Here is a 14,090-nt window from a genome sequence, read left to right on the forward strand (position 1 = left end):
TTACTGTTGTGGAACAAGACACGTCCCAACGGGTCTACATGGTCTACACTCTACACAAAGTTTACACCCTTTGCGGTGTACATCTGCCGCACAACAATAATCATAATCTGCCTTGCTTGCGTTTACTTTCTTGAAAACGCCGCGCTCGTTACTTTGCTGTCGGCAATGCTAAGTCAGGCTGATAACGCTCATGCCGTTCCTTACTGGGAAGTACCGGGCTTGCAGCGTTAAAGGAAGGAAATGCGGACCAGACAGATGACGTTTACTGTTGCGAGGCAAGATACGACTCAAAGGGTGTAAAACTTTTCTTAGAGTGTAAGAGTGCACTCTCAAAAACGTTTACACCCTTTGGTGCGTATCTTGTTCCACAACAATAATCGCCCTCAGTACTTTTTACTGAAAAGTATTTCTTACATAGTTTATTTTACCTGCAAATGCGTTTCTCGACTTCGCTAGAAAAAGAATGTGTTGCAGGGCCCGTTTACCAATATTTAGTATTGTTTCACCAGAAGCATCCTCAACGTCACCATTCGCTCCTCCTTTGATGAATACAAAAATTAGTTGCCGATAACCACTCTACCGCAGCAAGAAATTGATAAAGCCAGATTTCGTGTTATATTTATTTATTATACTTAGTATATTAATGCAAACAGGCGCAGTTGTAAAGAGAACACTACAACTATAAAGTGCTACAAAGTGCAAACTTCAGCTGCATAGGCCCTTCAAGAGCTTGACATTGGCAGCGAAAGCGGTTACGTCAGTGGGTGGGAGAAACGAAGACGTGACCGCACAAAATTCGAGTTGCGTGCATGTATCTTTTCCTTGTATATCCAAATTTGTCTGCTAAAGAAGTTTGGACTTCGTACTATATAGGTCGATTATTAAAAGAGAAAGCGAAGGCCAATTTCTAGTTTTATTTCTTTACGCGGCGAAACTCCAGCGCCGGGAAACGTCAGTGTGACGTCACGAACTTGAAAGTGTTTTCACATAATTTGGGCTATTGTTACTTAGTATAAGTTCTTGAAGCTTGCGAAGTTCAATAACTCGCTCTTTCAGAATACAAATTTACTCCATCTTTAGCGATGACAAAAACAAACTAGGCCTGTGCACAAGCCATCAAAATTCATTGACGGCACCACGAACTAGTACAGAAACTCCAAGGTGGCGCCGCCATCCGCCTTTCAACTCTAGCTTCTTCTTTTTTTGGGGGTGAAAGGGGGGCCACAAGCGGGCGGGGGGCTTACAAGGTCTGCTTTGAAGACGACACTTTCTCTTTCAGCAGCATTGTAGAAGAGTACTTAACTAACACAGCTCTAAATTTATTTCATTTTTTTTTACCCGTCGATGTCCCTTCAAGATTTACATCGGACCAATTTCTTAAGCGTTTCTTTTCCTTTGCAGTTTTATATTCACTGATCCGTCCGCTCTCGTTCACGCATGCGCTCCCCGGCTCACCTTTCAGACACTCCGCAGAGAGCGCTTTCGGCCGCGAAGACGATGGCGCTCCGCATGATCGCAACGCTGGCGGACAAGCTGTCCAACACGGGGTGGATCGTGGATCCAGTGCGGAACAACACCCTGCGCAAGGCCCGGAACTTGAGGCTCATCGTGGGCTACCCCAAGCACCTGGAGAACGCCTCTGAGCTGGAACAGTTTTACGGTGAGCACGCCACGAACGTGCGCGAGCGCCACCTGATGACCACGCGCGCGCGCGAAGCGAACACATAATTGTTCAGATTACAACTTGCGGCATCCGGCGTACGACACTTCCGATTTAACATTCCTATATAATAATTTACTGTTTAAGAAAACGAGAGAGAAAGAGAGAGAGAGAGAGATTGCAGCTACCACCTGGTTCTCATAGCACTCATGACTACTTCGATGTAACTGCAGTAACGATGTAACTGCAGTTAGTTCTGGCTTTACCAACTGAGTGCAGAACTAATAGCGTTGATAGCGTACGTTTAATAACGGAGCCCATCACCAGGTCTGGCCATGGTGAGCTGACAAGCGCCGTGCATACAATGCGCGACTAACCATCGCGCCTGCTATGTATTACATCGCTACGCGCCGCGTGCAAAGAGCTGAAATTTCGATCCGAACGCCATTTGCCATTCTCCTCGCGGATGCAGCACTCCAAGATTATGGAAGGGAGGGGGGGGGTTGACGTATATCAGCAAGTGCGAATACGTACATGGCAGTGCTGTGACGTCGCTCATATTGACACGCGACTTAGTGAATTATCCGAGGCAACATCAGTTATTTGTTTGATCTCTTCCTTTAATACACTAAAGTTTAGAGAAATAATATAATCTACGATCCGAATGTCTGTGTTTTTTTTAATTCGCACCGTACCAAGAGACATGTACACCCGTGAACAGACCAAGGATTGCGCGATGAAACCGATGTTTTTTTCCTCAGCCTGTGAATGCAACTTGAAATTGAGTACTGCAGTCCAACCTGGAAATTGACAAATATACTCGTCAATTTCCGATTATGCGTGCAAACTGCAAAAAAGTGTAGTTTTTTTCGAACACCCTTTGGCAAGTATACTTTTGCTCAAGGGCGTAGTAGCGTGCTCCAGGGTAGCGTATCGCACTACTGCCGAGTTGTAGCGGCGCCTGCCTATAGAAGCTCGACCGACGTTACTTATTCGGTAGCACGGCGTTGTCGGCGGGCTGCAGGCATCCGGTAGACCATGGCGACCAAGCAAGCCGAGACGATTTCTAGTGCGAAACTGGCACGGTTTATTCAAAGGTAGATAAAAGAAAATAAGCAGAGCATGAAGTGTTGAAAAGTACATTTCGGAGCCCCTTAAACAGGCTCTCTACAATCATGGGCGGGATCTTGCTTCCGTCGATGTCACGTGACCGGCACAGAAAGAGGGCCCCTCCTCCTCTGGTTGTATCGAGCCTGCTGAAAGGAAGAAGTCGTCCCGCATCCCGGAATTGTAGACGCCTGTCCGCCTCTTCTGCGAGTTCGTGGCAGTTTTCTAGGTCCAATTCGAGGAAAGGGCCTCTCTAGAGTGCACACACAAACACACACACACAAAAGAGGCTGTACACTGCGGCGTTTCCGGCAGACAGGTAGACACCCGAAACGTTCATGACGAATTACGAAGTCACGCTTCATTTCGACGAGGCCTCGTGGAAGAAGGTCGGGTGGAAGAAACTTCTTTGTGCACGAAGTGCGGGACGCCAACCACGCAGCAGAAGTCACGTACATCCGTTTCGTCTGTTTGCTAGCACCTCATCCAGTCGCGTGCGCTAGCACCGAAACTATGCCATTTTATACCGTATTCCAGAGTTGCTTAGCGTCCGTGTAGCATTGACTGATATCGCTAGTCAAGTGTTCTCATGCACAGCGTCCAAAATCGTGTGCGCCGTTAAACGAGACAAACCCAACAGCTTGCGCGCGAGACCGTCAGCGGAAGTGCGCCGCGAAGAAAAAAAAAGTGAGGGAGAGAAAATTGACAACCATTCCACTCTTTGAAGATGGAAATGCGAAAGTTGACAGTCAAAGCTCTCGAAAGAAACGCGTCGGCCCGGAATTGCACTGCCTTCGGAATGGACCCACTAGGAGGAGGGCTTAACGCCTGCATCACCTCTGCCGTAGGTCGGCCCGGCATTGCACAACCTTCGGTATCAGCCCATGTATGGGGGGGCGGGGGGTGCTTAACGCCTACCTCACCTCCACCGCGAGTCGGCCCGATATTGCACTATCTTCGGGATCGGCCCACGTATGAAATTCAAAGGACAGGTTCCCGAGCCCACACGGGTACTAGTCATATACAGCTTTCACTGTAACAAAGGAAAAGTTATGGCGGTGCTTGTGTAGTACGCGTCACGCGATCCTCGAGCTAATCTACGGGAGAGGGCAGGGAAGGAATTTCGCTTGCGGAGGCTATAGGCGGGGAAACTGGAGCGAGAGTCTGTCCTGACAGTGGCGCCCCGCTCCTGAAATCATGGGTTCGCGGCACTGAAAATATGTCTATCACGTCTATTAACCAATTTGAAAAATTCTTGCGGCAGAAAGCTCGCTGGAGGGCACGCAACAACTTCCAACGTATAACCGAAATTCGCCATGTGGACTGGTGGGGGAAATACGGCAGCTGACATGGTTACGGTGAGTTAGTAGCGTTACTAACAAGGAAAACACTTTGGATTATGCCAGAGGTGTTCCGATGCGTGTGTCACAGGCTAGGAAGTATGTGTCTGGTGGTGCTAACCGCGTTTTCAATTGGTAGCTGAGACCCATTAATAGCAGCGAATACTATGTGTACTCAGTGGTGTGTTCAAATATACTGTTAACGAACTGCTGTCATGCAGAGAATGTGAATGTGAAAACACTTAAATGTGTTTTGACCTCTCGTAGAAGTAATGGCCACCTAATTGAGTAATTTAGGTCAGGGGTTAGAATTGTGCTATATGCTACGGGCATTTCTTTTTATTTGCTGCTGCGAAAAAAAGAAAACACCCTGTATTTCCCAAAGTGTAAAATGGAATACATGGGCATTCCATTTACTTTTGTGCTTCAGTGCATAACAGAGCATTTTGCTAAAAAAGTAAGTGGAACAAAGTGCATTTTTACGGCGGATTCGATGGCGCATATCTCAAACTGGTGACATTCTGGAAGTTTATTCCAAGTGGACAAGCCTTGGAAGCTCACCGGCTACGGTTCGTAAATTACAATATGAGCTATTAACCAACTGCAGTCCTACCAAGAATGCGAATGCTGTGAAAATTGGGGGGGGGGGGGAGTGGCAGTTACAACGCGCTTGTAATACGATTAGCATTCTGTAGGAACTTCACCCGATTTGCGGTATATTTAAGATAAGTAGTGCATTTAATTATGCTAATTAGTTCAATATGTATCTCGATTTATTGTGCAATTAATGACTGCTTCTCTGTATAATCCAGCTCAACAACTAAAAGTTTGTTATCGGCAACAGGCCGTCATTAAACAGTTCGTAAAACTTAAAGATGGTCAACCTGTATATATTCCGGCAATCTCCGGCTATCCTTTATTACCGTACGGCCAATCACATAGGTTTATAATTTATACAGACCATTCGGCATATACTTGGGTCTTTATAGTGGTAAATAATATGTATCACCACTTTATAGCTGCGTAACAGCGCACTGAAGACAAATATCCCGACAGTGAGACCCGTTTCAAATGTTACACGCGTTTTGGACGATATTGCCATATACCGCTCTAAAATGCATCTCTTAGCATTACTGAGTATGGCTTTCGTAAATATCCGCGTATACGTGGGGAATGAATTAATGGCGTCTCCTGTTGATGTTTGAGTTTCGTAAATACACAAATTTACCAGGCGGTCTGCAGGCCGTGAACGAAATGATTTTCTTTGTCTTTAACTTTTGCGACTGGCATATGGGCGCAGCGAGTTTCCCGGACACTGGGGTGGGCTTCGTGAAACCTTACCTGGAGACGCACAGGCACTTCACCAGCCGCATGTTCAAGGACAACGCTACCGAGAACTTCACCACCGGTGTCGCCAATGCCGAGTACAGCGCGGGCTTGAATGCCATAACGATTCAGGCGGGAATCGTGCAGCCGCCCGTGTACTTTCCTGAGGGAACGGCAGCGCTCAACTATGGAGGACTAGGGCAGGTAAGCTGAGAGGGACTGAGGCCGCGTCTGCGCAAATGCCACCAGGCTGTCGTGCACGTGTTTTCAGGCGTCACGTAGACGTCACGTTCAAGACGTCATGTACATGTCATTTTGCAGACATCTTGTAGCAGTCATTTTATGGACGTCTCATAAACGTCTAGTAGACTACACTATAGCTTGCCACGTTGTATAGAATTATCCTATTGGAAACGGCGAAGTAAGTGGAACATCGAGTCCGTCACGCTGGTCACTAGCTGTCACATCTCCATTGTGCCGCGCCACAATCATGTCTGCCAACAGGGGAAGGACTCGCGCTCCCAATACCCTAGCCATCGCCCTAGCCATCGCTGGGTGCTGAGTCCTGAAATAAACGATTGACGAATGCCTATGACGTGATATAACCGCCACGAATAATTACATAGAAAATTTGCAAAGTTACGTTCTTATGTTTTGTAAAAAGTTCATGGAGGGTTTATGGGTACACTTGCACTGAATTGTTAACATAGTTAAATGTTCACTTTATTTCCGGAAATCAATGGTTCGTTATAGTAACAATGACAGTCTATCATCCGTTGCGAAATACTTTGAGTTGCAAACAATGAAAAACTTTCTTATATTCGAGTCCACAGGACAATGAAAGGCATCGGTGTGCTACTTGATCACATACTCCTGCATCCTGCCGTATACTTACAAAGAGTATGCGGATGTTTAACAAATAATACATGACTTATATTTGGAATCTATTGTCTCCTGTTCGAGGACTTCGTGTTTCGTTTCGGCTGAACATGGTTTGATATCTGGCTTTGATATCTGACACAAGATCCCGCTTTCTTCGAAACAAAAAAATTTCGCTGAAATTAGATCAGTGTTTGTTTAAAGGGACAATAAAGGCAAATACTAAGTCGATGTGCACTGTTTAAATACCTTTCCAGAAACCTCGCAACGCTTGTTTGGTGCTGAGACTTAGTTTACGAGAAAACTGTATCTGATGGGTCTGAATAGCTTTTTCGAAATTCAAATCTCCCGCCACCCAACCCGGGGAGTGGTGACGTTGCATAGGCCATCACCGCACTTTGCATCCCCGTCTGAAAGACGGCGTCACCGAGCCAAGACAGAACGGTGGATTCGCTGCTGCAGCTGCTTTTTCGTCAAGTGGCGTACACTCTGAGAAAAGTTTACACCCTTTGTGTCGTATCTTGCCACACAACAATAAACGTCATCTCTCTTGCCCGCATTTCCTTCATTTAACGTGGCGAGTCCGGTACCTTATAGTAACGAACGCCATGCGCGTTATAAGCGTGACACAGCATTCCCGACAGGAAAGTAGCGGGCGCAGCGTTTTCAAGAAAGGAAACGCAAGCAAGGCAGATGACGATTGTCGTTGTGCGGCAGAGATACACCCCAAAGGGTGCAAAGTTTTTTTTAGAGGGTAGACCGTTCGTGAGTCCCGCGACATCACATGCAAGCTGAATTCTCTGCTATTTGTAGTTTGTGCGAGTTTCGCGAGCCAGCAAAACCAACGCAGCACTACGCGATCAGGAAAGTACCGAAACGCGAAAGCGTGGGTGGTGCAGAGTCGTGTGAAAACGAAACCTTTCGACCGCCCGCATCGTTGTCATGGGTGATTGCAATGAGTTCTTTTTTATGCGAAGCATATCATTAGAGCTCAACCCAGCTCCTCAGCCGCGGCGGTGTCGCCTTAAATACCACGTGACACCGTGACGTCACGACAAAGGAGAAACGGGGCTCCAACTCGCGCCGTCGCTCGCGACGTCGCCTTCAAGGCTGACCACGTGACCCAGTGACGTCACGACAGAGGAGAAACGGGGCTCCAACTCGCGCCGTCGCTCGCGGTGTCGCGGCGGTATATAAGCAGCCGCGCTTGCCTCTGCTAGACACTCACGAGGTGAGATGCCTCCTGGAGACAGAGCTGCTCATTGGAATGAGAAGCGAAGGTTGCGGCGTGCTACAGAGACTGTTTCTAGGTGGCTTTGCTACGGCGCAGCGACTGCGCGCCCCGCATCGGACGCGGTGAGCGTCGAGCAACGCAGCGTTCGGCGCGACAACGAAATGTGCGCCTGAGCAAGCGCCGCACGCCTGAGCCGACGCCGACGACACCGGCTTTTCTGCGACACAAGCTCGTTTACGCTGTCGCGTTAAAATAAAGGCTAGTATGCTTCGCATCCTGGGCTTAACCTTAGCTAAGCCACAGCTAGCTTTTTTTTGTCAAAATGAAATAGAACGGGACAAGTAGCATTTTATTTCATCTTATCATACAATACAATGATGTTTTCTGGAAACAGTAGCTGAGTACTATAGTGACAAAATTTAACTGAGGAGTGCTGTCGTAAACGGGCGAGTGCTTGAGTGTCCCGGCGGATTCTGTAAATCAAGTCCTGCATTTGCCTCGATTTCTGGATTATTAAGGCTCTGTTCGCGATAACAGTGACGCCTTAGAGATTCTCGAGCACTAATCTATCACTTCAGCTTGACTTAGTATTTGCCTTTAGTGTCCCTTTAAGAACGTTTCTGTGTTTAACGTGCATTTCAGGTAACTCGGCTGCAGCTAGTACAGTTAGAGCCGATGCGCTTCGCGAAATAGCGCCAACCGGTTTTTACAACGAGATAAATCAGTTGCGCATATGACGTCGCGCAATAATTATATAGGAGCACTTACAAAACATTACGGATGGCACGTGCAGATCATTGGGCACGAGATCATGCACGGTTACGACGTCGACGGCATCAAATTTGACGAAGACATAAATGAAGTCAACTTCAAGAACACTTCGACGATGATGGAGTACGAGCGCAAAGTTCTCTGCCTTCGCAAGTCGTACCAAAATGTGAGTAACATTTTCTGGTCCAACGATCTTTGTGGGAATTACAGTGTTTTAAGAGTGACTGCCCAAGAAGAATGAGGGAAATGTGCCCATTGCAGGATAACATTGTAGCCGGCTGCACATCATCGATGGTTCACAGCACCACATTCTGCATTGCCATACTTGGTCAACTCAGACTGAAGAGTTCGGGGCAGGCCAAATTACCTGCACCTCCTCAGCTTAAAATGCTTTCGTCGCTCCCATTTGGCAGTCCTGTCTTTGGTTAAAAACTTTGACAAGAAACGCATACGTATGAGTAAAAAAAAAAAACTGCGCTATATTTGGAGTTAGTTTTTTGCTGCGACCATCACAGCCAACTCGATCCGATTTAATGCGTGCTATGAACTGCATGAAATCATGTATGCTGGACATAGTCATAGAGCTTTCTCCACCTTGGGGTCTTCCGTAGAACTTATATGCCATGTGTTTCGCGTACCTGCGCTTTCAGTTGTCGATTCACTCGGGTTCGCTTTTCGATCTCTCATAGCCTCCCAGTAGCCACAGATGGTATAGCGGTCATCCCTGAAAGGCGTTGGTCCTGGTCTGATCCCCTGGCCCGTACGAATTTGCAACTGGGAAGCCTTCTTTCTGAGAAACCCGCATGTGTGTGTTGCCCACAAGTTGACCGCTAGCCGTCATGTAATATATATATATATATATATATATATATATATATATATATATATATATATATATATATATATATATATATATATATATATATATCGATGGTCGTCTTCGAACACAGAACTTCTAGCTCAGAAGCCCGACGCTGTGACCATTACACCATGAACGTTTTCCCTCCACTAATGCATGTCTAACAAGCAGGTCGCAGTTCCGGCCATGAAACCACATAATTTTTCTTTAAATTTAACACGTGATCAAAGGTCAAATTTTGGGCTGATGCCAAAGGTGGTGCCGTTAAAAAGATTAAGAAGTCCGACTTCCTTCCTCTTCTCATGGGAGGAGTTACGCGATAGAGTGCCAGGCGCAGTGACTCTGCCCCATCCTCACCCGCAAGTCAATCAGCAAGGCGTTCTTTGGTCGAGTAGAACTGAAGCTCGGTTCACCTTCGAATTTTTGTTTTTAGCTTCGCGCTGCTCTTGAGTGGCCGAAATTTCCAGTTCCGCTCTCCCTCTCTCTCTTTCTGTGTTATATACGTCTGCGGTTTGTTTCTCTTCACTTCTTAAGACACGTTCCCACAGAGACATTCGAAGTCCGGGGAGGCGCGGAACCGTGATTCGGCGGCGGCGAATTCCGCCGAAAAGGGCGCCTCCGCGCCGGCCGGTATCTGACCAATCACTCTCGCCGCTGCGGGGTGGGCAATATCGCGCCCCAGACCTAATCGGGACGCGAGACAGCCACTGAGTCGTCCCTCGTCAGAAATCAACGCAAAACGTTCTGTTCCGCGTTCGAGCTCTGTATAGATCGCAGCAGTCCCAAAATGCTGTACTGACTTTCGCGACACCGAAGATGGTAGAGGCTGCGAGAAGTTACCCGTTTTCCGTGGCACAAACGCTACGTCAAGCACAAGTACGATGTCGTGAAGGACGCACTGACCCGAAAAATAGACGCGCGAACTACATTCGACAGTTGAGAACTGCAAAAAGAAAGAAAAGAAAAAGAGACTGCGCGGGAGATTGCACTACACGGTTGAATAATCTACGCCGTTAAAGGTAACTGAGGGTTTAAATACGTCTGTAACTCACACCCTTACGCCTTTATGGGTGTAACATTGTTAGTTACAGACCAGTTTACGCCATTGTTTTATTTTATCTGTGTAACTAAGTTATTGTGCAGTGCTTATGGCAGTCAAATGTCGCGTGCTCTCCTTTTTTTCGCCTTACTTGGACATCTGGTGCGCTACTCTGGTCACCGCCAAATTCTACAATGGCGGCGTTTTGAGCCAATCAAAGACGCTTCTTTTCGAGCCAATCGGAGGTGGCAAGACGGAGAATTGGATACAATGTCAACGACGCTGTATGCACTCTGCGGCCGCGGGGGTACCGAACCCCTCTAGACCTCTAGAACTCCTCTAGAACTCCCCCTCAATGTGAACGGGGTGTATACTTTCTCACCCGCAGGCGGAAAGAAATGCCAGGCAGCTCGACACCACAACGGACTCGGAAGGCTTCGCCGACTATACTGGACTCCTGCTGGCCTACGCCGCCTACAAAAGCCTGCCGGTCGCCGAGCAGGACAGGAAGCTGTCCGGCCTCGACCTGAGCGCCGACAAGACTTTCTTCATTTCGCACTGCCTCAAGTGGTGCGACTTAGTCAAGAAACGTAGTCCGGGAAAACGCTACTGGGCCGGTCGGTCGCGCTGCATCGTGCCGCTGCAGAACATGCCCGAATTCGCGGCCGCGTTCCGCTGCAAGACCGGGGACCCGATGAGTCCCGCGGACAGATGCGACTTCTGGTAGAAGACGCGGTGATGTGTTCACTCATCGCTTACCGAGCCGCTGGATTGTGCCTGCGGATATGACGCGAGGACTTCTTTGTGTGTATTTTTTAACTCTTTTTATGTCCACTTGTTTCCTGCAGGCGCGCGATCAGATCGTCACATGGAGTGTTTGCCGCTTCTTGTGCACAGCGGATGTTACAACGCGTGCTCCTATTGATTAGCTTTGTGTGCTTGTGGCTATCTAAAGCTACGCTCTCACGAACAACTGTTTAGTTGGCGAAGGAATCAGATGAACTCCACGGGCACCGCTTGACTTGCGAATGACCATGCGCGTATAAAAATTGCACATGCAACTAATTAGGTGGTAGGTACATCTGGGCGCGCTATTAAAAGTACGCTACCTTCTATGGAGAGTAACATGACTGCCCCGCCTGCCAGTCTTTACGTACGTTTCCTTTCGCTCTTAACACACACGTCACCCGGATTATCGAGCCAGAATGACGATGCGTACCAATAGCGTACCCACGCGCCTTAGTGTACCACAAAATCTAGAGGTTGTGTGCCTCAGTGGCGTATGCAAAGGAATAGAAATGATGTGTAATATACCGTAACCGGAGCTGCGTTCTTTAAAGCTCCCTAATAACGGCAGTCACACAAAAATAGAGGTGTGTGCCTCGGTCGTGTATCAGTGTGTCTACCAAGTTGGCATTTCTAAGTTCCCCGAGTTTTCCAGGTTTTATCTGTGTTGCCTTGCGAAATTCCATCATCATCATCATCATCATCCTGGTTACGCGCACTGCAGGGCAAAGGCCTCCCATATTTCTCCAACAGCCCCGGTCATGTACTAATTGTGGCCATGCCGTCCCTGCAAACTTCTTAATCTCATCCGCCCACCTAACTTTCTGCCGTCCCCTGCTACGCTTCCCTTCCCTTGGAAGGGAAGGGAAGCGTAGCCGTAACCCTTAATGACCATCTGTTATCTTCCCTCCTCATTACATGTCACTTCAATGAGACTTCAAATGTTTTATGTCAAGATGGGCTGACACCATGTCACCCGATGCTGTCCCTCTCTAGTAAGCATGTCAACAAACAAAAAACGACTTAAGTTTTTATGATAAGGAGTAGTGTCTATATTATTCAAGAAGAAAACAGAAAGGAGGGGTTAGCGCAATGCACAGAAAAGAAAACTCGTCAAAACAATATGGTAATCCCATTGCGAATCAAGTCAAACATTCACAAATACAATTAAAAAGGAGTAGCAATGAAAAGTCAACCTCAGCTGTTCTGACATGCTCCCAGACCGCGCACAATGCCGCAGTGTTGCGTTTAGCTGCTTTGAAGAGATTATCTTGGTTTGGATGAGGGACACCTGCGTCTCGGCCTCAGCCAACGCCTTGTTTTTTGCGCTCAAGCTCTTTTAAAGAAGAAGTCGCACGCTTCCTTTCCTCATCATTCCCCGATGCGATGGTCGTTTGTGTACTCGTCCCCGTTCCGCCGCGCGTTCTCCCCACGGTCCATTTGAAACATCCTCTCTGACAGTTGTACAGTCAACGTCCGATTTTTCGGACTCCGTAGGGGCCCCGAAAACGTCCGAAAAAACGAATACATATCTTTACTGCCCCCAAGGGCTCAAATCGCCTCAGACACGTCCAAAGAAAGAAGCTCTGAAGGCCTGCTAGTAGACTTATTAGGCACATTGGTGCTCGTACTGTGACAGGAGACGGCGAGTGCGCGCATATTTAATTAAGGAGTGCATACTGTGTGAAGTGATCATTGCCCCCTGCAGCGCTTAAGCTTCACCGCACTACTACTTCACGTATGCTTCGCCGCGCAACATTGCCACGCTGAGGCGAAGCTGACTTTCGGAAACCGATATTATGCAACGCGTCTTGCTTAGTAAGCTTCGAAGCCAATCGCGATGATTACAGAGATGGAGTCGGCGTCATTGGTGACAGCGGCGAATTCTTTCAATGAGAAAACCCGGCACCGAATCGCAAGAAGCTTAACAGCGAACGCCGAAGCAGCTGGGCCGAGCCTTGCCGCGGTGGTGGCTACGGCTGCCAGCTGATCTGCGTGTATACAGAAGAATGGAGATGATGTATAAAAAACCACGGGCGGCTTGCATGAACATTTAATAATGAAAATAACTAATTTAAGAACGCATTCTTGTGCGGACTAGGCGGTCTATGGAATATTTAACCGGAGCTGACGTTGTCTATGGAATGTAACCGGAGCTGACATGTTCCTCGAGGGTCCCTTGAAATTTTCAAGAGTGCAAGCAAAAACTTATCATCAGCAATTGCTCGTGCCACTGCTCACCCGTTCGTCGTCGTCATCTTCCACAGCTCGCTCCGTTCATAGAGTTTCCTGCAATAATTATTGTATGAAACTCTATGGCTCCGATGATGCCCATCATGCTAGCGTTCCCATACTGCCCCTGGCTTTGCGAAGGCGCTTACCGCAGCTGGCCCAGTGCCAGTCGGTGCGGCGATTTCGGTTTCAAATTATTTACCCCGATGTATCGCGAAATGAAAACACGAATGTATATTAACCAATGTGTATAACGAATATATAACACGAATGAACGCGAGGGCAATAAAGGCGTTCGCACCTGTGTTCCTGTGCTGCACAGCTTCGCTAAGTCGTCTACCTCCACAGAGTGGAATGGCTCATGATCTTTTTTATGATACGCTAGTACTCTTGAGTACACTCTATATAAATATCTCCAATTACGGACGATCACAAATAAAATGAATTCTGGGGTTCCACGTGTCAAAACCACGATGTGATTAGAAGCCACTGTTACTGGGGGACTCCAGTTTAATTTTGACCACCTGGGGTTCCTTGACGTGCAGGCGATGTCAGGTACAAGGGCGCTTTTATGCGTTGCATATTGCAATCACTCAGTTCAGCCTTTGGGCGCGGCCGGGCAGCCACCATTGAGGGTATGAGCCATTGTTCATTGCTGCGCGTCTCATATGTGGGTCTATTCTCTTTTAAGTTTGCTATGTTTGTTATTAAGTTGCTTCTATTTTTATGCGTTGCATATTGCAATCACTCAGTTCAGCCCTTGGGCGCGGCCGGGCAGCCACCATTGACCTTTAGCGCAACCACGTGACGTGACGTCATGACAGCCGGAGGAAAAGCTGGGCCCCAACTCGCGCAAT

General features: G+C 47.8%; 1 protein-coding gene across 6 annotated transcripts in view; it reads left to right on the forward strand.

Moving 5' to 3' along the window:
• LOC135919265 (neprilysin-2-like) overlaps positions 1-11,514 on the forward strand; it is a 39,575-nt gene extending 28,061 nt beyond the window's left edge. For all 6 annotated transcript variants that reach the window (XM_070521181.1, XM_070521182.1, XM_070521186.1 and 3 more), the window contains 4 exons: positions 1,463-1,660; positions 5,408-5,637; positions 8,340-8,483; positions 10,604-11,514. In XM_070521181.1, coding sequence (XP_070377282.1) covers positions 1,463-1,660; positions 5,408-5,637; positions 8,340-8,483; positions 10,604-10,942 — 911 coding nt within the window. In that variant the 3' untranslated portion in view covers positions 10,943-11,514. The remainder of the gene's footprint in view (positions 1-1,462; positions 1,661-5,407; positions 5,638-8,339; positions 8,484-10,603) is intronic.
• The last annotated feature ends 2,576 nt before the right edge of the window (positions 11,515-14,090 follow it).

Source organism: Dermacentor albipictus, chromosome 7 (genome assembly GCF_038994185.2).
Source record: "Dermacentor albipictus isolate Rhodes 1998 colony chromosome 7, USDA_Dalb.pri_finalv2, whole genome shotgun sequence".
NCBI classification, from domain to species: domain Eukaryota; kingdom Metazoa; phylum Arthropoda; class Arachnida; order Ixodida; family Ixodidae; genus Dermacentor; species Dermacentor albipictus.